Below are 24,002 nucleotides of genomic sequence, written 5' to 3' on the forward strand. Positions count from 1 at the left end.
TATCTCATTGCTGGTGCATTAGCCTTGCTGGTCTGGGGGCCTGCCAATCACGGCCACCCCTCCTGCCCCAGCCCATGGCAGGACGCCTACCCATGACTTCATTCTGTATGGGCAGGTTGGGGGAGGAGTGGGGGGGCACTGCCTCTTGCCTCCCCATCTCTCTGCCCAAAGCAGGGCCCCAGAAGGCACCTTTTTCCAAGGATACACCCAAGGCCTTGAGGCAAGGGACGTGGGGATGTCTGGAATTCTCCAGAGCCTGGATTTGAGTCCCAGCTGTACCTGAGGCTATGGTCAGCTGAGCCCCAGTCCCCGCCACCCTCAACACCTACAACTAAGGTGATGTTTCCCAGACACCCCTATGGGTAGAAGCGCCGATTTAGCGAGTTTATGTGTTTGAGAAAGGCTGCAGGGGGCTTGCCCTCTCTTCTACAGCACCTAGAGCTGGCTGGGGAGCTAGGGGCGGGGGGACACGGCTGTGTGAATGCCTCTGGACACTGCTGGCCCCCACCCCTGTCCCCGCCCACCCATCCCGGCTGCACTTCTCCTTCAAAGGCTGTGTCCTGGCCCAACCCGGGCACTCAGGTTTCTTCTGATGCCAGGCCTGATAGAGGCCTCTCCCGGAGCAGGCTGCCGGCCCGCACTCTCTGGTTGGGGGGGGGGGGGAGTGTCCGAAGCTTCTAGGAGTCACACTGGCCAGCTCCTCCTCTTCTCTGTGTCTCAGTGTCCTCCACCTGAGTCAGTCTCCTCCCCTGGGTGTTGAGGGTGCTGTCTGCGGGACATGTGGGAGGCAGGGAGAAAGGTGTGGGTGGGTGTGGGCACTGTGACAGAGGTCCTAGAAAAATGGCCAGTTCAGAGGGGAGCTGGGCCCTGGGGCTGCCTGCCCCACTATGAGGAATTCATAGGCCACTCTCCTCCCAGCAATGAGGCCTTGTGTGCTGGTCCTGCTGCCAGGGCTGTGGGTAATGCAGCAGGCAGCAGGGCACCGAGTACCTGAATGACCCCATGAAGCAGCTGCTTTTGTAGCCATTTTATACGTGGGGATGCTGAGGCACAGAGGTCAGGGAACTGGGCCAAGATCAAACAGGAGAGAAGCCAGAATGAACCAGGCAATGGCTCTGAGCACCCCCATTTACCACCCCCTCACTGTGGATCTGCCCCCAGAATTAGTTCCTGTTTGGTATTCCCTCTATGCCTGCTGGACGGGGGAGCAATCTCTCCAGCCAGCCTCTGACCTGATGCCCTGGCCCGATACCTCGTGGCTCCCCAGCACTCCACGGGGGCCCTTCCTGGCAGAGTCCTCTCCGGACTTGGCGGTCCAGAGAACCCCTGTGTCCCTTAAGGTCCAGGAGACCCCCCCGGGGCCACCCAGCCCGGCCTAGGGGCCTGACACCCTGTGAACTCCTCAGCCCACTCCCACTGGGCTTTGAGTTCTGGTTCCTCCAGCTCTTCTCTGGGTGGGAACCTGCTTAACTCCCTTGACATTGTCCCTCAGGAACAGGCAGGGGTGGCCCTTCCAGGTGAAATCACAGAGACCAGCAGAGCGGGCAGACACCCTGGAGCATTTATTTGTAGCCGGCAAGTGCCAGGCCATCTAGGGCAGGGTGTGGATTAGCCCTCCCATGGCTGCCTGTGGGGCGACCTGGGAAACGCTGGCTCCCAGCAGCTCGGAGGGCACCAGGGCACACTCTCTGAGCCTTGGCCCTGAAGCTGCTGCTGCCTCATTCCCCAGGCTTCTCACTGGGGCGTAGCGCCAGGCCCAGGGCCCGCATCTGCAGGGTCATGGGGAGGGATACACAAAAGGAGGGTGAGGCACATCTGGTCTGACGCTTGGCACTGCAGCCCAGGCCGGGGGCCTGGGCAAGGTCACGGGAACACTCAGGGAGACTGGACCATGCGCTTGTGGGTGTCGAAGACGTAGCGCTTGAAAGACAGGCTGATGGCTACATGCTGCGCAGGCTCGGGCCGCTCGGCCCCCTCCTCTGGCTTGACTGCTTCTCCTCGGCCGGCTCGGCCCCGCTTCTTGAGGGTGGGCGTCAGCATCTTCTTGGACTCAGCGCTGAGGCCACCTGCAAGGCACAGAAAGAGAGCCCGTTACTCTGCCACTCCCAGCCTGCTGCTCTCTGACCTAGATGGGCACCGGCTCATGCTGGCCCATCTTCAAATCTCCTTCCCCCAACTCAGTGATACCCTCACTCTCTCCTAGGCCAAGCCAGGACCCCGGTGCCACTCTGAGCTCACTCCCTTCTGCCTCCTTACCCAGCCAATGGACCCCCAAGTCCTAGGGTCTACTCTGCCACCTAAATCCCACATTCCAGCCCCTCTCCCACCATGCTGGTCCATGTCAGGGGCCTGTCCAGCTTGGAGCTCAGCAGGGCTCCCCACCTCCGTCTCCCAGTTCCCTGCCCACCCACCCACTCTGCACTCAGGCTCTACGCGGATCAGCCTTACACTTACTGGCTACGTCCTTCTGCTCTAAATGGTCCTACTGTTTCCCAGGACACTCACACTAAACATGTACACTGAAACTTGGCTTTTGGTGTTCTCCAACTGTCCCTGGAAATCCACTCTCTGCTCCTCTGTGTGCCTGGGAGGCCGACCTCTGCAGACAGCATATGGGCTCCTGTGCCCTCTGGCTGCTGGTTAGGTTCAGCCAGTGGGAGCCCCAACAGATCAGAGGGTGGGAGCAGAGAGCAGCTGGGGTGTTGATTCCTGTTCCCTAAAGCCGGCACTCCTGCTGGGGAGCCTTCTCCCTGGGCTTTCGCATAAGCTGTCCCTCCACACAGGGGTGGGAGCAGCCCCCACTGGTTTCCATCACATTTTACAGGCTCCTTTAAACCAGCGCCCTCTCGTCACTCCCTCCACTACATACAGTATACAGACTTTATGTTCATTCTCTTCAGCCAAATGATGGAGTGGAAATCAGATCCCTGCTAACACCCTAAAGCCAGCCCCTGCTTTTCTAGCCGCTTCACCCATTGCTTTGGTGCATTCCCTGCTACCTCAAGGAACATGTGACCATTCCTGGGCTCCCTGCAGTCATGCTTACAAGCCTCTGCACAGGCTCTTCCCTCTGCCTGGAATGCGGTTCCCCACCTTGGCAATGGAAGAAGGCTCGCTCATCTCTGCGCACCTGGCTGCACTCCTTGAACACTAGGCTTTCTCTGGGGCTTGTCTTTTTGAGGAAACTGCTCGGTAGCAGCATGGCCCAGCGTCTTTGTGGGCTGCTGGCCAGGGTGACAGTCGGCTGCTTTGAGCACCGGCGGAGAGGCTCTGGCTCCAAGGCTGTGGCCGAGAGGCCTCAGACCAGCTCTGTAAAAGCAGAGTGCTCCAGAGCTGGCTGCTCACAACCCTGCTGAGGGAAGCCGGTGGGAGCAGGTTGGCAGGGCTGTGGCAGGGGTGAGCGGAGGGAGCGCCGTGAGACTGGCATGGGGCAAGGATGCCCAGGGGGCGGCGGCTCCGGGAGCGACTACTGGGAGAGCTGGGTACACAGCCTTCATTCCTGGCAAGGGGCAAGTGAGGTGGAGCCCAGCCCACACTGTGCTTGCCAAGAGGGGTCCTGGCAGGCCTGCATCCCTCCACTTCCTTCTAATATGTACAAAGGGGCTGTTTTGGCCAGTGGACCCAGAGGCTAAGTCCAAAAATGGTGGGAAGCGGGGGCTGGGCAGCAGGCAGAGGGCTCCCTTCCCTGTGTGCCCTGCTGCACCCGATCTGTGTCTGTCGGCACCTGAAGGGCCTCGTCCTTCAGCTCAGTGTTGGCCGGGTGTTTGTGGTCTCCCCAGAAAGCCAGAAGTGGTGTTCTGGTGTCAGGCTTCAGTGCCTTTGCTTATCCTGTCCCCACCAGATGGGGAGCTCTGGGTGGCTGGGGTGTGTGGATTATTCCGTTTAGGCCAAGCACTCATGCATGTTTGCTGAAGCAACCCCTTCTTCGTACAGAGGCAAAAACAGAGCCCCCAGAAGGGCACAGACTGCCTCCAGGTCCCACAGTGAGGAAGAGCGAGGGTTTGAACTCTGGGCTTGCATCTGCTGGTCAGTGCGGGTCACTGCTTCCCAGCCCATCACTCAGTGCGGGTCCACCTTTGGCAGGGGAATACCCGCTGTGAGGGCACCATGGAGATTTAGAAAGGTGACCAGGAGACTGCCTTGAGGGACACTGGAGAGTCAGCCAGAGGGTAGAGCTACCTCCTGGAAGGGGACTTGGTCTCCCTTCTACAGGCAGAGACTGCTGGTCTCTCAAAGCCTATACCCCCAGGAAGGCCAGGACTCATGGCTGATGTGGATGGAGCTCTGGGATGCTGGGGGCCTGTGAGACCTGGACCAAGTGGAGCCGTCCTCTGGCTGGGCAGCACGGTGTCCAATCGCAGGCTCCACACCAAGCAGGATAGCGCACCTCTGGAACGGGGCGTGGGAATGGCCCCGGGCCAGGCCCCCAAGCTAGTGCCAGGCCTGCAGGTATCTGCCTCCCCAGATTGGAGCCCCAGCCTTCCTTCTGCAAACAGAGAAGGTGGCTGGCACCAGACCCTGACAAATGGCACGGGCAGCCTGTCTCCCTCTGGTGCCAAGAGGTCTGATGGCTGAAGAGGTGCGGGGCTCCCCGGCGTCTGCGCGGGGCTGGGGAGACAGGCGTGGCCCAATCGGCGGTCCATCTCGCCCGTGCTGGCTCTCGTTACACACCGGGCATACCTTACATGGCCCAAAGCAGGCAGACCCAGAAAATCTCTCTGGCACTGGCGAAGATGTGGCCATCAAACTGCTCTTCTGAGATGGCCAGGCTCATTTGCCTCTGCTCCATTTTGGGGTGGCCTGGACACAACTGTGGGTTTGGAGCAAATGTCCCCAGGAGCCACTTTGTTTTCTGCTGGCCTTTCTCCGCCTTAGCCAGACAGCCAATGGAGGGAAGCGAAGGGCAGGTTGGGATATGGGGGGTCAGAGCTGCTGCCCTCACCGAGCTTCCCCCAACCTGGGCCTGCATCTTTCCCGGGGAAACATTCACACAGTGACAAGTCACACAGGAGAAGGGTGGTGAGCACATAGACCAGAGCCTGGCCCCCACGGAGTTTAAAAAAGTCTCAGAAGGGGCAGAGAGGAAACAAGCCAGCAAGACAGACTGCCGCCAAGGGGGTCAAGGAAGCAAAAGTGCCTTGTCACTGGGAGGGGAGGGTGGCCAGGTCGTATGGGCCCAGGGCTGACTTTCTTCAAAAAGAGCTCTGAACAGGGTGCGGGAGGTGGAGGGAGCGTTGGGGGGATGGGGGACTGGGTGGGTGCAGGTGACAGGGACTGGCTGCATGGAGATCCTGGGCAAAGGTCTGCAGGCAGAGGGAGTCTGAGTCCCCAGTCCTGGCAGGGTAATAAGCATGGTGCCTGAGGACAGATGAGGACGTGTGGCTGCAGGCCGGTGGGGCTGCGGGGGGACCCCAGCTTACCATGTCCATGTAATGCACCCTATGTGCCAGACACCTCGGGCACCCAAGCCAGGGAGGGTCCCAGAGACCTTGTTGGGGGGCTCAGAGTGGGGAGGAAGGTGGCCAAATGCCAACTGTCTACCTGCCTGGCATCCCTCAGGGCTCCTGCAACTTCTCGTAGGCTCAGGGACACAGGGGCAAGCAGGACCATCCTGCTCTCACAGAGCTACCATCCTCTTTTAGGGCCCTCCCTTTGAAGCACCCCCTGGTAGGCCACTTAGGTTTGGGAGCTATGTGTGGCCCCTCCTGGAATGGCCCCCAACGTGGGGACAATGTTTGGAGCTCCGGGCTACTAACTCCTGCACGCCTCTGCTCCGACGTGACCTGGCCCGTATGTGTCTCTGAACCGTTCATTCCCTTCACCCCAACACACCAGTTGCACTCCTACCGCGGGGCCTTGGCATTCACAGTTTCCTCTGCTCAAAGATCGGCCCCAGCAGTTCCACTGGCTCCCAGGCCCACCTCATTCTAATCGCTGTGCAAATGTCACCTCCCAGAGTGGCCTTCCTGACCACCTCACTCCAGCTGCCCTGACCCCTTCCACCCAGCTCTGTTTTTCCAATAGCTAAGATCACCTCCCAACATACTGCTGCGAGGTCCTCATTCTGATGTCGGTTGTCTGCCCCGCCCCAACATGAGTTCTACCACTGCGGGGATTTTGTCTCTCTGTGCATAGCTGGAAGCCCAACATCGAGAAGGATCCTTGGCTCAGAGGAGGGCCTCAAAGAATACTACCGAGGAACAAGCAGTGGCTATGAAGCTCTCACAGTGGTCTCCTCGTGGACCCAGCAACCCATTCCAGACATTCAGTCCTAACGAGGACCTGAGATTTGTGCACATAGATGTCCCCACGCACGCAGGCACTTAGCCCTCACAGCACAGTGTGGAAGACACTGAGGTCCAGGCCAGTAACTGGCCCCCAGTCACACAGGTCTGGAGAGGCAGAGCTGGTCTCCGTGAGGCGACCTGGTGCTGAGGTCTGGGTGCACCATGGAGGCCTATGAAGTTCCAGGGGCGCTGAGACCCGCAGCAGGGCAGTCAGGATAGGACTGGCATGTGTTTGCCGGGGCAAAATAGCTAGGAGATGAACTGACCCCTGAGAAGAGTTTAAAGTCACAAAGACAAACGTACGAATTAATTGGGGGAGAAAACCCCATAGGAATACAAACTTGGATGATTTCTACTCTAACTCTCCTGCACCCAGGCCCAAGCCCGGAGGAAGCACAATGCTGCCCTGCGCAATCTGGCTGCCGGATGTGTGGTTACATGGGGAGGCTGTGGTGAGGGTCACACGGCTCCAGGAGGGTGGGCAGGGGAGCGAGGGGAGGGGGCGTCTCCCTCAGCCAGGTCTGCCTGCATGTCCTGGTTAAGGCTCTCAGAGCTGCTGCTGTTGGCCAGGAAGCTCACTGCCATCTCTAGGCCAGTGGGATCATCTCTGCAGCAATCTGGCCCTGCCTGCTGAAGGGCAGGCTGAGCACAACCTGAGGCCATGCTCATGGCTCCTCCACAGCCGCCAGAAGCCCTTGGTTTCTGACGCCGGTGAGCGGGGGAGGGGAGAGGACACCAGCTTTGAGCATCACCTTCCACAACCTACTGAGGGTGCACCCCCCCCCCCCCCCGCTCCCTGTCCTTGCTGCCCTGTCTGGTGCAGGAGGCCTCTGGGGCACTCCCCAGGGGGCCCTTCTCTCTCATCCTGCCCTCCGGCCGTGGAGGAGTTGCTCAAAGGCTCATGCAGAGCTCTGGACTGGGTTCCATCAAAAGGATAAAGTCTGTCTTCTTACTCAACATCCAAGACCTTGGGTCATCCAGTGTGTGTGCCCCCTTCTGCCCCTCACGCCCTTCTGACTCCCATTCCCACTCCCACTCTGCCAGGAGGAATCAAGCAGGGCCTCCAGCTACCTCCCTTTGTGTGAAACGCTCTTCCCTGCCCTTCCTGTCTGGCTAATGCCTGCTCTGCCACTATCTCTGTGGGAAGGCTTTCCTCACCTGCTTGGGTTGAGCAAGATCCCTCTTGGAACCCTACTTGGCATGTTTTTTGCATCCCTCTCCCTGGTGGCCTGTAAGGGGGATTGGGAGCAGATGGCCCCTGCAGTGCTGGGCACAGGGCCTGGCAGACAGGCTCTGGGAGGGTTCGATGGATGAAGGCAAAGCGGAAGCGCTGACCCAGGGGTACAAGGCAGCAGAAGTAAAAACGCTCCCGCAGAGCCCGTGCCTCCGGGACTAGGAAATACCTGTCTATGAGCTGGTGGCCCAAGGCTCAGACCATGGGCCCCTGCCCGCTGCGACCCGGAGCCTGGCTCCATACCTGGCGGGGTGCGCACGGAGTGAAATGAGCTATGTGTGTGAAGTTCACACTGCGGGCCTTACTTCAGAGGGCCTCAGCACACATCTCTGGCTCCTTTTCTCCAAACTTCAGGATTCTTGGAGCTGGGCTGCTCTGCTCCATTCCCCAACAAGCCCGGGGCCAGGATGCAGTGAGGGTGGGCCGGCATGACCCCCGGGGTGACGCTGCTGGTCGTGGCTTTCCTTGGGGACACTCTCCCAGGGCCAGGCTGGCCTTTCTCACCAAGCGCCAGCTCCACACAAAGGCACAGTGGGCTGGAGGCTGCTGGGTCTTGGCTTGGGCCAGGGGTAATCAGGGAAGAATGCGGGAAGCACAACTGTTTCCCAAGGCTTGGCCGCGGGTGCCCCCCCGACATGGCCATCAAAGGCCGGCAAATTGCCTCCAATTGCTGGCGTCGCTTTCATGTCGGGGGCCAGACTGGAAGAGGGGCCTCCACGCTGGTGGGCGGCTTGCACCCCCCAGTGGGAACGGAGCCCTTACAAGCAGCTTGGGGTCATGGGCCTCCTTGGTGGCCCCATGGGGCTGTAGACAAGTCCAGCCACTCCAGCTTCCCCTCCTGGAACAAGCAGCTTTGGAAAGAGCCGAGATGACAGGGTCGAAAGAGAGTGGGGGCAAGGGGCAGGGGACCCTTTCTGGGGTCAGTATCCTGGTGATGACGGATGGCCTGGGGAGCTCATTGGGACATGCCTGGCAGCTGGGCTGGGCCGACATTGGGGATGGCTGGGATGGCTGGCTGTGGAGGGCCTCGAATCCAGCCAGTCCCGGAGTCCAGACTGGGTGCTCGGCCTGTGAGTAGGAGGGACGGGCTGCCTGAAGGAGGGAACCCGTCAGCGAGGCTGAGCTTCCTCAAACAGCACGGCTGTTCCATCACCCAGTGGACTGCAGGGTCAAACTTCACCCGAAGGAACAGAGGTCTCTGCCTGCCCACCCTGTTGACGAAGCTGCCCCGGAGAGGTCACAGGTGGTCACGGGAGGTATGGGCAGCACGGCGCTTCAGAGGTCTCATTGGGCAGGATGCATGGCTGAGGGGGAGGCTGGGCAGTAGGCCCCTTTGTGTCTGCCTCACACAGGGCTGTTGTGGCCACACTTGCCCCCAGCCCCACAGCAGTTGGTGGTGTGCTGAGATTTTAACCCAGATCCCTTCATAAGCCAGTGGCCTAGAGTGGCACGGGCCCTGAACCATGCCAAGGGAGAGAGGCCCAAGGAGGACAGGGAACCTGGTTTTTGGCACAAGGCCCAGAGGCGAGCTGGCACTCAGAGGGCCTACAGAGGGGAGAATGGCCGGGAGGGCAGCCCTTGGGGACACCAGTCAGCGGGCTCCCTTTGCGCAGGCCCCTGATCTCATCTGTGAGAGGTGCTAGTGACACCTTTGTGCCTAGTGGCCAACGGAATCTTCCCACCTCTCTTCGCCAGCCCTGGTTTTCCCGCATTTATCCAGGGGAGCGCAAGCCTTGAACGCACTGGTTGGGGCTGGGAAAGCTGCCTGGTTTTCTCTCCTTTCTCTTCCTGCTATGGATCCTGTATGTAAACAAAGATGCAATTTGCTTTAAAAAGATAAGGTGATTAAGTTTTTATCAGACATGTATTCCGCTGTCCCAGCAACAAAGGGAATTAGGGGAAGGCGGGCGACAGAACAGGCCCTTTATTGGAATCGCGCTCTTTCCAAGGCTCTCGAGCGCACACTCGACGGGTTCCTTGCAGCCCCTTTGATTGGGTGGAGGCGAGGCAACGGGCGCCCGCACCCCCATTTTGATGTCTTAATGTTGCCTAATTCCTCCTTTAATTTATATTAAGCTTCTTAGCAGCAATGATGAATTCTTCAAAAACAAAAAAGGACCCTTTGCACAAATCTTTCCCACACCATGTAAATTGAAATTATAATGCAGTCAAGCCTTTGGAGATTGGGGGTGCATGGCGAGGGAAACCCAGAGCATTATGGGGAAGGAAGGATTTTGTTTTAAGGCAAAAACAAAACCAGTCTGAGAAAGGAAATGAGTTGGTCTTGAGGATCAGAGGCTCCATGATTAGACGGGCAGTCCAGGTAGAGGAAAGTCTGCAGGGGGAGAGTGAGGGGGCGGCTGGGGGCATTCTAAACTACTCAACACCATGTGATGTTGGCTCCCACTTGTTCCTCCTAGGGGCAGCCCAGCACCGGCAAGATTCCCGCTCACTTGGGGTATGGTCTCATCCCCCTGAAGTGACTGTGGGTGTGGTCACCGAGGCTTGTCGTGCCCGCCACCTGGGATGGACTCTATATCCCACCGAGGGCATTCCTTGTGTGCAGCCGAAGCTCAGGCAGGCCTCAAACCCTTGCTTGAGCCTGCACAGGGCTGGCTGGCATGGCACTCCACGAGAGCCCCTTCCCTCAGGGATCCCCCAGGCCCTGCAGGAGCAGAATGCTGCCAGTGGGGCCTCGGATGCTGGCCTCCTGGCATGAGTTGCCATGCTGCTCTCCTGCCAGTGCCACCTTCTGATCTGCTCGTGGGTCTCCTGCTGAAGAGATCTTTCTGGAACAAAACCTGATCATCGGGGTGCCTGGGTGGCTAAGTGGCTTAAGCCTCTCAGTGGGTTAACCCACTCCTTTGGCTCAGGTCATAATCTCAGGGTCCTGGGATCGAGCCCCACATCGGGCTCTCTGCTCAGCAGGGAGCCTGCTTCCTCCTCTCTCTCTCTCTCTCTCTGCCTACTTGTGATCTCTGTCTGCCAAATAAATAAATAAATAAAATCTTTAATAATAAAAAAAGAAAACCTGATCATCCCTCCCAGCTCAAAATCTTCAGCCATTCCTCAGGCAAGGGTCCAAATTCCTCTAGCCTAGCTCCTCCCAAACTACCTCCTGCAGACACAGTGTGTCCTCACCTCCATCACTCACCCCTACACAGGGCTCCCCATTTACCCTGCCCTGGCTCTTCCCGGTGCTCTCTCATCTTGGGGTGAGCTGCAACACTTGTCTGCCTGGCAAACCTTACTCCTTTGGTTTCTTGGCCAAAGGTTTAGCATCTTGGCTTGGCCTCCTGTGATGTGTTCCAGATCTCTCTCCTCCAAGACCACAGCCTTCCACAAGGCTTCAAGTCCAGACCTTGTGTCCTCAGGAGACAGGTGCAGCCTACAGCAGTGGCTGGCAGTTCCAGGAAGGGGTGCTACTGGGGAACCGAGCCCGCCTGCACTCTGCCTCATCTATCAGTGGGCTGGGTCCTGACAGCTGGCTCTCTCCCAAGGGTGACCTCCCCTCCCGCCCACTGAGGGTCAGAGTTCACCATCTTGTCCGTCTGGCTCCTAATCACCCACCCACTGCTGGGCAGCCGAGTCAGACCCTGTCAATCTGCGGGTCTTGGGGAGTGGGAGGTTGGCCAACTGCTAGCTGGGCTGCTCACAGAGGCAAGAATGCGCTGGCCCTTTCCTTCCGAATGTGTCACATCTGCCTAGATCTAGAGGCCCGCGCCTCAGCACCCAGGGGACCTGGACCCTAGTCCTAAGCCCTACGCTCATGCTCCCCATCAGCATAGGGGGTATAACCACGCGGGAGGGGACCTGACTGTTCAAAGGGAATGCGCCAAGTGCTCCATGCCAGACATGGGTGTGCCAGACATGGGGGTCAGGGGCAGGGTGTGGTGCTGGTGACTGCAGCCTGGAGAGGTTGCTGAGCTGCCTCTGAGTGGCAGTTTCCGGAAGGAGATCCTGGACAGTAGTGTCCACAGGGACTCCTTCTGGCTGGCCCTCTAGGCTGTCTGACAAAGCTTCTTGGTGGGGAAGCAGGAGTGAGGCAGGCTTCACAGGTCAGTGGCTGGGCAGGAGACGGGCTAGGTCATCTGCCTCCACTTCTATCACCATTGTCACAGAACACTAGTGTCCTCCTCAACACACCACCCAGCCAGATGGGTTCAGATGGCATCTCACTCAAGCTTCCAGACATTCTGTAAGTCATTTTCTAGGCAGGGGAGCTGACTCTCCAAGGTCACACAGCTGGCAAATGGGGAGTAGGACTTCGCATTCAAGCCTGTGGCTTTACAAAGCTTTACAAAGCTGTCCACCTGCTGCTGGCCTAAGAGTCTAGCCATGGGCCAGGCCGCCCCAGGGCCCTGCTGTTCCTCACTGGCAACAAACAGGGACAGCCATGCCATGGATGGGGGTGGGACACAGGGAGCTGAGGCTACTGCCACTGAGGGTGGGGAGGAGATGGCAAAAGGTAAGGGCACTGGCATGACTGGGCACCACTCTGACTTGGGCAGTAGGCACCTCTCAGCCTGGGGCAATGTGGGTGGGGCCAGGTGGAGACCTCTTCTCCAGAGACTTCCAGGGATGACGCCTTACATGCCTGTCTGTTCTGGGTTCCAACAGCGGGGACTGCTGGAACTTGGCCCACTGCCTTGACAGATTCTGAGGGTGGCCTAGATGGCAGAGAGGGGATCTGAAGTAGAAAGACCATCTTGTGTGAGGCTGGCCTAGCCCACCTGGCCCCCAAAACAGGCACCAGCCAGTTCTCAATAATCATGAAGGGAACAGCAGTGGTAAGCCTAACTAGCACTCACTCTGCCTTTATCACATGCCAGGCCCCACTCAGAGTGCTTCTGTACATGCTGCTTCTCCACTTCTCAACTGCTCCCTGGGTGCTGACTCCATTTATACACACAGAAACAGAGGCACAGAGAGAGTCAGTACGAGCCCAACATCACACAGCAAAGATGTGGCAGGCTGAGCTCAAGCTTTCAGTCCAGCTTCAGGCCCTGTTGTACCACGTGCTGGTGCCCCTGGGACCACCCTCAGGTCCTGGGCCTGCCCCCACATGACCTCTGTCATGGGTGTCCATGAGCTCACTTCCCTAACTGTGACTCTCTCTGAGGACAGAGATTAGATCCCAGAGCCTGGCACGGTGTCTGGCAAAGGAAGGATCAGAAAAGCACTTTTCCATGCCTTAACCTGTACAAAGACAGCACAGTATCTACTCCCAAGAAACTGAGGCCCAGGGATCCAGAATGATTCACCCAAGATCACAGAGCTAGTGGCAAACAAGTGATCACACATTGTCATTACTACTTGGTTCCTGAGCTCTTTTACAAAGGTAGCCAGAGGAGACGGGTCCCCCTTTTTCCAGACGGCGCTCCAGAATGTCACCTTCCTGCTGGTACAGATGATGAGCCTGACTTTGCCAGTGATGAGCACATGCATACGCACACGCCCACGCACACACAAGCATGCACACATGTGTGAACACACGCACAAGCCTCTGGACAGAGAGATGCCCTGGAGGGCGGGATCTGTTCCTCTGGTGGGTTGTGTTCCCGGAACACAATGACCACCGAGTCAGTCTGGGTAATTGTCAGAGGACCGTGACCAGGGCCAGGAGCTTTCCTAGAGACAGGCTTCAGTGAGAGTGGGGCAGGCAGGGGAGATGGCCCTGGTCTGGACACTGGGCCATGGGACATGGTGGCCTTACTGCCCTGCTCTGAGTGTCAGTGTTCTCCTCAGGATGAGGAATGACCCGAGTAAAGCCGACGGCGGGAGCTGCCTTCAGGAGACCTATAGCTGCTCCTGTACTCTGTCCAACCTATCCCTCCATGGAGACCTGGATTTGCCCCTGGTGCAGGTGCCCTTCTCCATGGATGGCCCCTTGAGGCCGGCTGTGGGGGAGGGCCACAGTTCCCAGTGGCCCTCATGGAGATGGTCGCCGCCACCAAGGGAGCTGAATTTTAATACTCCAAACACTCACTCCCTAAATGTGTACACTCTTTAACAGCAGTTAATCTTCAATTAAAATACCTAGAGCAGAAACTAAGATAACTGGTTTAAAAGGTAGAGCTTATTGACAATAAAAGTCTTCTTCGTATTGCTTTTCTTTAAAAAAAATTCCACATATTAAAAATGTCATTTTTATGACTTGGGAAAAAAAAAAAAACCTCATCCAGAATAATGAAGGCGAACAAAGGCCCGGGAGCAGTCATCTTCCAGGGCCCATATGTGGCGTCCTGATTACTGTATCAGCCCTGTTTCCAGAGCAGAGAGAGAGGCGGGCGGGCGCTGGGGCTGGCTGCCTTCTCTGGCTGACAGGCAAGGGCGGGTAGGGAGCTTCAGGCATCCCTATCCACACTCTTGATTTGACAGCTATGGGCTCAGAGGGTTCACCCCCTCCTTGACCTGTGAAGACTAGAGCCGTAGTGAGTACAGGTGTGCTCACGCTTTCACATGGGCACATAGGGCTGTGAGCACACGCATGTCCCCTCGTGGCTGGGTCCCAGACTTGGCTGCCCGACCACCCACCTGCCACACCAACACCCAGTGTGCCCTCCAAGGCTGGCCTGGACCCTTAGTACATGCAAATGGTGGCCAGTTGGTGGGTCTCTGCTGTGTACAGTGGGCACCAGAACCTGGGCTGGCTCACACCCCTTCCACCCTCATGCCCACATGACTGCGTGGGTCCCCAGTGCCCTGTGCAGGACCTGGCATGGAACAGGCGCCCACAACTGGCATTGCTGCCTTAGTTCCACCTTGTCCTGGTCCTTTTCCCCCTGCATTTTATACCATAGCCGTTTCTGGATTGCTGGCCATCACTACTGGCCCGGGGGCTCTCAGCAGGCATGACAGGGATGGGGTGCCCTCCTGCGGCTCTGTGCAACCCCACGCACCTGCTGACGGGCTGGTGTGGACCCTTGTCTGCTGCTGTGTGTTCTCCTTCTTCCCAAATAGGGTCTCTGGCTCTGCCCTGGGCAGGACTTAATCACTTGGAAGCCACGGGAATCAGATCCTTCATCAGAGCCTGGGGGGAGGTTATGTTCCATCTGGGAGGCCTCCCCTCTCATGAGTCTGGCTCTGGCTTGGGGTACCTCCAGCCAGGTGTTCCTCCACCCTCAGGAGCCTGGGGGGCCTGAGGTTGGGCACAGCACTGATGGATCTGAGCTCGTATCCGTGGTGGGTCTCTGTGCCAGTAGAAACACGTGAGGGGTTCCGCCTGGGAAGGGGAGCATGTGTATCACCATGTCACCATGGTCCATTTCCCAGGTGTGTCCCTGTATCATAGCCAGCCATCGGAAGGTCCCTGGGCCAGGAGCTCTGGGCTCTGCAGGGTACTTGGGAAATGGCCCCATAAACCTCAGTTTCCATGTCTGTGAAATGGGCCAAGTGACCCCCTGCTCTAGCAGGGAGCAGGGAAGAGCCCCTCAGAGAGGCTGTGAGCAAATGTGGCTCAGAGCCCCAGAGAGAGCCGGGCACAGGAGGGGGCCCTGCTGATGAGGCCCTGCCTTTCCCAGCCTTGGAAACAACACTTTCGTCTGCTTTGTTTTTTTTCAGAGAAAGTCTGTGGGGGCCTTAAATATCAGGTGCCGGGGCTATTGGTGCTGGGGAGTGAGCTGCCACACACCATTCTGGGCACACGGGTGTGTGTCCACCACACACGTGCACCTGTGCGGGTGTGATGGCAGGAGCTGAGGTGGCCTGAGGTTGGCTCTGAGGAAGCTCCTCTTCTCTGAAGACCTGATGGACCAGGAGAAACCCAGGGCATGGAGAAACCCAGGAGATGGAGAGCGTTGGTGAGACTCACTACCCCCTTCTTGCGTCCCAGCACCCCCACACCAGCCAGGGGCACTCAGCACCCTGAAGAGAGCAAGCCTGGGCCAGGTACCCCCAGCATCTTGTGTCACCCTCCAATAAGTAGGTGGGGCACAGGTGTGGTCACTGGTGTGGCTGGGGGAGTAACAGTTGAGCAGAAGGGCCCGGGTACACAGAGAGTGAGAGGGCCTCCATTATGCGGCCCAGTTCTGCACAAAGCCCACAGCCATGCTGGCTGGGGCACAGAGCTGGGCAAGGTTGCAGGCAGCGGGCATATGGCCTAGTGTCTCAAGGGTGGAGGCACTTCTGAGGGTCACCTGAGGAGGTCAGGCCAACCCAGAAGGGGTAGGAGCCCTTCTGCCTCTTGGGCAGATGGAGGAAGACAGTGCCGTGAGATGGGCAGAACTTGGGGCTGGAGACAACTTCATTTCTGACCCTTTGGAAGCAGCGAGCACATCAGCGGCTACAGTCTTCAGAGATGAAACGAAGCTCAGGAGTCTGCCCAAGGTATGCAGTCTGTTCATGCATTTACTCGATCATATTTATGGAGTGCCTACCCTGTGTCAGGCACTGTACTGGGTACTGGGCCTGGCACAGCTTACTTTCCAGTGGGGAGACACGCCACTCGACCCCATGAAAATGGCTGGCCACGGTGCTGATGGTGCTTGGCAGGAGGGCAGGGAGCTTTGCGGCCCTACAGACCGGGGCCAGCTGTCTCTCTAGGGACCAGGCACAGGAGCCAAATGAATGAACATTCTGGTCAGGTTTCTGAATCTGACAGAGGTCTGCGTATGCCACTCTTACTTCTCTGGTAGTCAAAGTTCTAACCCTTCTAAGGTCCCCAAACACAGAGACAAGGGAGGAAAAGTTCCCCGAGGTCCCTCCGTGTCTGAAATGAGTGACCCGGAAGTCTCTGTGCTACCAAGTCAATCTTGCTGCTCCTGCCCATGCGGCCATGGGCCCCCGCCCATGGGGTAAAATCAAATCAAAATTGCACTGGCTCCCATGGGCTCCGCGGACTCCTCTCCTCCGGCCCCAGCCCAGCAGCAGGGTTCCACACGCACACATGGACACGGGCCATGGGCTCCGTGGTGCTTGATCTAGACCGTCCCTCCTCCACCCTCTCCCCATTTCGCGCCTCACACCTCCCACACCTCCTCCACAGAACGAGGGAGGGTGGGAGATGGAATGAAGGCAAGCTACAGGCCTCCACACACTAGCCCCGTTTGTTTGCACCCCTGAGGCTGGAACAGCCCGCCCAGCTCTTTCACTGGGCAGAGGTTCAGGCCCCTGCTCTGAACAAGCCCCACGCATTTGTCTTCATCAAGACCTCGACTTGCCAGAGCAAAGTACATCTTACCTGAGTTCTCTGAGGCGGCAGGAGATCCCCACCCCGCACTTTTAGGAGAGAACTCACTCTCACAACACATGGGTAGCTGCGACAATACAAAGAAAATCTAGGCCCAGTGCCTTCTATTTTAAAATGCCTATTGTGCCTGACTTCCCTGACTGTAGGACTAAAATCTAGGTGTTCAGCGCCTCGCTTGTGCCCACACACTGAGCCATGCTACCCGCCTGACTCCCAGCTTTGGCTGTCTGAGCAGCAGGCCAGCAACGTGGAAAAGAGGGTGGGATCGCATCCGCATGGGCGGAGGCCTGAGCACGAGTACACTGTGTGCTTACTCTCAAGGTAGGCAGTGGGCCTGTTCCCTCATCTGTAAAATGGACACAGTCCCTATCACCCACGGTCAATACTTGGATTAATGCAAGAGGAGGGTCGTGGCACATAGGAGGAGCTCCAGAGGTGCCGGCTTTCTCTCCGCACTGGTGGCCCCGCTTACCAAGGCGGCTCTGAGTCCTCAGGGGACTCTGGACTCAGGGTGCTGGCAGAGCTCGTTGAGCCCTCCCCAGACACTGGTGGCTGTCATTATGGTGTAGGACAGTGGCTATAATGTCCCCTGTGCGCTGTCTCTGCTTGTTTTGCCAACTCACGGCCACCCCAGCTCAGATCAACTGGGCTCTAGATTCCGAGGAGGGATTTAACCCAGACAATACCAGGCCCAAGGCTCGGCCCAGACCATGTCAGAGTCAGGGGGAGGAGATGGGGCTCTCGGAGTCGCTCCAACACTCCCCTCTCCTGAGGTCGGCCATAGCCTGCTCCCTGTCAGGGAGGGTCCGTGAAATCACTGTGTCGAATGAAAACCAAACGCCCTCCCGATGTTCCTGTAACTGGACCATGTTTATAAGCTGGGGCCTCCTGTGAGCAGGCAGCCAACCCCTTCCGGGAGGGTGGGGCGGGTTCCCAAGAGCCCGGGTGGGCCCTCCCCAGAGGGATGGCTTTGCCACTGACCACTATGTGGCTCAGGATGGCCATGGGAGCTCTGTGGGCTGGCCCACCATCTGGCAACTAGGGCTGAACAGAGTATTTGTGTCCTAGACGGCTGGGAGGGTGCCGAGTAGGAGCTGATGGTGGAGGCTGTATAAGAGTTCGAGCCCTCCATGTCCCTGTTGGATGAGTACCAATCATCAGGGGGTACTAAGCCCCCTTGCCACCCGAACCCCTATGCTCCCTCTGCAGTTGGGGTTACAAATGACCCCAATATGGAGCTCCTCCCCAGTGGCCCACCTCTCCTGCCCCTCTTCCCATGACTCTGACTCAGTCAATGGACGTGGCGAATGGCCTCAGCCCCCAGCTCCCGCTGACCCCCTACCCAGAATTCTTTCCCCAGTCCCTCTGCCCACTAAGCTGTCCTTTAAGTGGCTAGCTCAAGCTCATTGTCTTCCTAGTGCCACCTGCCCTGGGATGGGTCCTGCTATGCATGTTAGACTCCCAGGCTACTGAGGGTTCTGATCCTATAATACAGAAAAGGGGCGGCCTCAGATGGACTGGGGAGGTCCTGAAGATCGAGAGCCTGAGGGAAACTTCTGCCTTGTATCAGAAAAGCAGATCAGATTACCCACTCACTTTTCTACTTTGTCTTATAGACTAGGTTTCAGAGAGCACCTGCTTAAAGGGCATGAGCACCTCAAGAGGGCAGGGCTGACCTCCCTCTGCCAGACAGGCTGGCCACACCACGTGAAAATACATGGTCAGGGAGGAGAGGTCTGGACTGGGACAGACAGCACCAGGGAGGCCCAGGCCAGGCTGGTCCCTTTCTGGAAACAGGTGAGTCCGTGGTGGATGTTCCTGCTGACCCCTCTCACCTCTGGATGAATTCTAGGCTCTTGGGCGTACCTCTACCCTACCTCACTGCCAACCCCCAGCGTCCCAGGAAAGACTACAGTCCCTAGCTTCAGCTACACCGTTGGAACCCACCCAGGGCACCCGGTACCACTCTGTTGCCTTCTCCTGCTAAGCTGTGAGGGCTGCTCCTCTGGATGCCTTCTGGAAAGGCCCCCAGTCTGCATTTGCCTGCTTGTCTTTGCAGAGCTTTCTTTCCCGGCTGTGAGTTCCTTGGGGGGAGGGGAGCTGTAAGGCACTCACCACCCAGCCCCAGGCCCAAGCAGGGTCTGGCACATGTATTTCCTCAACCTTTACCTGAGCCTGTTGGTTCGGTCCCTATCCTCACAGGCTCACACCCAGTAACTACCAGGAGAACAGACCAGAACATCAGAAGTTAACAAATGCTTTGGCTTTGCTAGGTGTCTGTTCTCGTCTAAACATGCTCTCGCATTAGGCCCTCTAGCCGCAGCAACTCTATGCAAAAGTCCTATCATTGCTCCGTTTAGAAATGAGGAAACTGAGGCCTAGAGAAATGAAGTCATCTGCCCAAGAACACACAGCTAAGTAAGCAGAGGAGCTGGACTCCTGATGGGCTTAGGTTTGAGAATGTGTGTTCTCACCATTTGGCAACAGTGCACCTCTCAGGTGTCCGTAAAGAAAGAGCAGCGTGCCTTGAGTGCAAGGACTGTGAGGTACAACTGACCCAGCCAAGGAGGGGGCCTCTGGGTGGTGTTTTAAGCTGATCTGAAGGAGATACACAAGGAAGCCACGGGAAGGAAAGGGGACAGCACTGTGGGCAGAGGGAATGGTGTGTGCAAAGGCCCGGGGAAGAAGGGAAGAGGCTGAAGCTTGGGAGGAAGTGACTTAAAGCTGGTGTGGTAGCACGGGAGAGTGAGACGCCTGGTAGGGCCGGCCACAAGAAGCCATGGGGGTCAACATGGGCCTCTGTGGATTCTGAATGAATGAACGAATGAATGATGGGAGTGAATAAACACTTACAGCAAGCCAGGGAGAGAGCTGTGGAAACAAGGGGTCACAACATGCTCTCCCAGATCCCTTCTCGGGGACAACGACCACTCTGGCTGTCGCCATTGAAGGTCACTGTGAACTTAACCCAACTCCAGGGAGTATAACTACCACCCCACATGTGGGTGGGTGGACTGTGGCTGAGCTCTTGAGGGCAGCCAGGCCCAGGCACGGGCAGCAGGAGCTGGGAAAGCGGTAGGCTTCCAGACCTGGCAGGCAGCCACCCGAGATGCTGACCCTCCGCCCCGTGGGTCAGACCGACGGATGTGGTGCAGAGGCTGGGAGTGCAGGGTCCCACTGAGGCTTTGAAGGGGCTCCAGAGGAGGAGTGGAGGGGGGAACGTAGAGGAATTCTGTCTAAGACAAAGGACCAGTGCTTTGCTCATTGCCCCCGAGTGACCCCCTGTGCTAGCAATTTCTAGTGCTGAGCGGAACAGGGAGGGGAGAATGTGGGAGTGTCCACTCAAATGACTTCGGGCAGTCTGAGGGGGGCCCAGGTCCTGGGGAAATAGTTGGGGGGGGGGGGGGAGAGCTCTGTGTCCTCTTAGGCTGGGTTGATGCAGAGCCTCCTGCCTCCCAGATCTACCACATTCCCGCCTACCTCCCAGCCACCTGACCCACACACTGTACTCGAGCCCCAGGTCTCTGCCCCTGATCTTCTTTAGATCCAGACAGTTAGCTCGGTGCCTCCCCCGACCCCACAGCTGGAAAAGGCCAGCCAAGACCATTTCTTCCAGGGAGTCCTCTGCGCTGTGTGGACGAGTCCTACAAGAGCCCTGGACAGGGACAGGAGGAGGTGGAGGGCGGCCTCATGCCAGCTTCATGACTCTCGGAGCCTTCACGGCCATGTCTACAGAATGAGAGCCATGGTCCTCCCTGTGTGGGCAGTGGAAAGGTAGCACTGAGCCCGGGCCCCCATCTCTGCCCCACTCAGCCAACAGAGGTTTCAGTGGTATAGGCAGGGCCCCATCTGGCCTGGACCACGCAGAAGTGATTCAGAACTGCCCTCCATTCCCACCCTGGAGTTGAAACAAGGAGAAGACCAATGACTGTCTCAAATGCAAGCTGGGACAGACATGGTCACATGTCTGGCGACACAGCACCTTCCTTTCAGTCACTTTTTTAAAAAAAATTATTTATTAGACAGAGAAAAAGAGAGACAGTGAAAGAGGGAACACAAGCAGGGTGAATGGAGAGGGAAAGCCCGATTCAGGGCTTGATCCCAGGACCCTGGGATCAACCCTGGGATCATGACCTGAGCCGAAGGCAGACGCCTAATGACTAAGCCACCCAGGCATCCCCCTTTCAGTCACTTACTTCCTTTTCTTAAAGACTAGCTACAACAGTGAGAACTGCCAGGATATGGGGGGGAAGGTCAGAGCTGCTCTGCCTCTTTCCTAGGCGGAACCAGTGGCAGAGGGAAGGGTAAAGGGTGCCCAGAAGAGAGGCTGTCAGGGGGCTGCCAACGGCTGCAGAAAGAACACCCATGGCCTGGCCTCTGCCCACAAAGCCTGCCACCCTCTGAAATCATGGTGCCACGTGCCATCACACAGCTCTTCCTGTGAGTCTCAGCGGTCACCAGGTCCCACATTCAGCTGCCTATGTGGCTAGGGGAAGAGAAGTGAGCTGGGGGCTGCAGGGGACGGGCGGGCATGTCTGATGGCTCATTCATTCATGGGGACATGTGCAGAAGGGACAGAGCACCCTGCCTTCTGTTCATCTGCACTCCTTCTCTCCCTGCTGTAAATTTCTCCTGCCCTGTAAAGGCCACCTGAGCCCCTCGTCACCATCAAAACTCCTGGATGACTCACCCAGGGTTTCCCAAATCTCCTTCCACATCACTACTTTTGCACCACCTTCTTTAACTTAATAATTCTTTAAATCAACTCATTAATTCAATCACAAAACGTTATAGGCTACCATCAGTGGAAACCCAGTATCCCCTGCCCCCGCAGAACACAGGTGAAAACAGACACATGACGAGCGACACTCTTTGTCAACTTGTTTGCACGCCATCTTGAATCCTCTTGCACACCCCAGGGAGGACCTGCGCCGCAGGCTAGGGGTACCGCTGCCTGAGTTGTCTCCTGGGCGTTCCTTCCTTGGACTGACATGCCTGCCGGGCCATGGCCCCAGGCCTCAGCCTTCTTGTCTCCTGGCCCTCTGTCTAGCCGTGGCTGGGGGTTGGGAGCCCTGGGTTCAAGGCTAGGCTTGGAGCTTGGCTGTGACCCTGCATGAGACTGACTCTCCTGACTTCCAAGGTTGGCCAATAACTTTGGCAGAAAGGGACTCAAAGCTACCAAGGCAGCATGTGTGGGGGACACAGGCCATACCGTAGGGGGACTGGCACGTGGCAGGGTGCACTGAGCCTTCTTGTTTTGAGAATGTCCCATACACTTCTATGTCTGAAGTCACATTTGGCTTTCTGGGGGTCTAGTGTGGCCCCTAGAGGTCCTTTCAAAATTGTGGGTAGGCAGCATGGGGGTGTTGGGAGGCCTAGGACCTTGCCTTGGCTTTGATGCTGTGTGCCCTGCAGCACCCTCAGTTGTTTCCTCTGTGAAATGGGATAATATTGCCTTCCTCACCAGACTGTGGGGAAGGTTAAGAAAATCCCAGGTGCACTCATACCAACAGCTGCTGGGGGAGTGGCCGTTGAGGGAAGGAGTGGAAGCTCTATTCTCCAGACACTGCCCCTTGACGAGTTCTTGACCTTGGACACACACCCTCTCTGGCATCAGCTGCAGGCACAGGGGCCTCCAGCTGCCTTGGGTCCTAGACCCTCGACTCCTTCCCAGTGAGCAACTGGTATGCGTGTGTGTGCGTGTGTGTGTGTGCGTGCACGTGAGGCTTCTTCAGCCTCCTGTCAAAGACTCTTCACGGACTCACCATCCATCAGGGGGATCCCTGACTTCTTCCGGTATTGAGGCATCCCATGCCCCATGCAGTCCCCACTCCACAGTCCATGTGCTTTGGGCAACACAAGTGTCCTCCCTCCGTGGCTCTTTCTGCCTGGAACTTCCTTCCCCAGACCATCACTTCCACCCTCCTTCAAGGCTGAGCTTAGTGTCACCTCCTCCAAGAAGGCTTCCCCTTGAGCTAGCCCGGTGACTGCTTCTCTCTATGCCCGTACACAGAGGCCCCTGGGCCCTGCTTCCTGGGGCTCACTCACACTCTCATCAGAGATCACAGGGAAAAATGCCAGCCTGAGAGCAGAAACCAGCCTCCACAGATCTCTGAAATATTTGAATGACTCCCTCACCTTCAAACTTGGTACACCTGACATGCAACTCTGAATTTCTGGTTTGTCTGGAAAAGCCAGAGGACCTGTCCTCCTGTTGTCACCCTGCAGCAGCGGGGCGTGGCAGGCCTGCCTGCACTGGGGGCCCCCTAGCTACTCTGTCTCCCTGCCCAGCACTGCTTCTTTCACCTGAGACTGGCTCCCCTTATTTCTGTGACCGACCTGTGCCCTGGAGGCCCCCGAATTGGCAATCCAGCAGGATAAGCCTTGGAGCCTGAGCTCCCCCACCCCTGACCTGCAGCCCCAGGACTTCCGGCCCAAGTTCTGACTAATGCCATGTGGTGGTGTGAAAGGCCTTTGCTGGCTCTCTCATTCTTGTTCTCCCCCAGCAACTGCGTGTGATGGCTAGAGCTCAGGCCGTATACTTGGGCTGCCGGGACCCATGCCCCAGTGTGGGGTCAGATTAGCTGTGTGGCTTCATGCAAGACACTGGACTCTCTCTATGCCTCAGTGTCCTCATCTGAAAAGTGGGGATAGTACCAGAACTCACACTCCAGGGTGGCTGTGAGGCTAGGCGAGTTACTAGAATGTAAAGCACTTGGATGGCATCCAGCACAAAGCGAAGTCTGAACGATAGTCATCATTTTTATTCTTATACCTCAAACATGACCACCCTGGCATCTACCACGTACCATTCATTCCGTCCAGGGCACAAACCTCTTTTGAGTACTTACTACACCCCAGACTCTGTTCCAGGTGTGGGGGACACAGCGGTGAATAGCCTATGTTCGCGAGGGGGACAGGCTTGTGCAACCAACACATAAACGAAGGAGCACATTTCAGACACCGCTGTGAAACAAGCACACCAAGGCAGAGAGGCACGGCCCGGGTGGGGGTGCTGTTCTGCATGGGTGCTTGGGAAGGCTGGTCTGAGGCCCAGAGGACCAGGAGGTGCTGGCTGCGAACACTGGGTGGGGGAGCTAGTGCGGGCTTCGCTCAGGACCTCGTGGGGCAGAAAGGAGGCTGGTGTGGTGGGAGGAGGGGGCTGTGAGGAGGTGGGGGCTGGGGGCTGGGCACAGAGCACCCTCACCAGCCATGGCAGCTGCCCCTCTGAGAGCAGAAGCAGGCGGGGTCCACCTGCCCCCTCTGCCGGCAGCCATGAGCTGGGCCCGGT

At 57.7% G+C, this 24,002-nt stretch overlaps 1 protein-coding gene across 4 annotated transcripts in view; it reads right to left on the reverse strand.

Annotated features, from left to right (window-relative positions):
* Positions 1-1,540: 1,540 nt before the first annotated feature.
* EEFSEC (eukaryotic elongation factor, selenocysteine-tRNA specific) overlaps positions 1,541-24,002 on the reverse strand; it is a 246,705-nt gene continuing 224,243 nt past the window's right edge. For 3 of the 4 annotated variants that reach the window (XM_013055144.2, XM_004738634.3, XM_004738635.3), the window contains one exon: positions 1,541-2,066. In XM_013055144.2, coding sequence (XP_012910598.2) covers positions 1,876-2,066 — 191 coding nt within the window. In that variant the 3' untranslated portion in view covers positions 1,541-1,875. The remainder of the gene's footprint in view (positions 2,067-24,002) is intronic. The other variant, XM_013055151.2, reaches the window with a different exon arrangement.

Source organism: Mustela putorius, unplaced genomic scaffold (assembly GCF_011764305.1).
Source record: "Mustela putorius furo isolate JIRA1106 unplaced genomic scaffold, ASM1176430v1.1 tig00003850_pilon_pilon_pilon, whole genome shotgun sequence".
Taxonomy (NCBI): domain Eukaryota; kingdom Metazoa; phylum Chordata; class Mammalia; order Carnivora; family Mustelidae; genus Mustela; species Mustela putorius.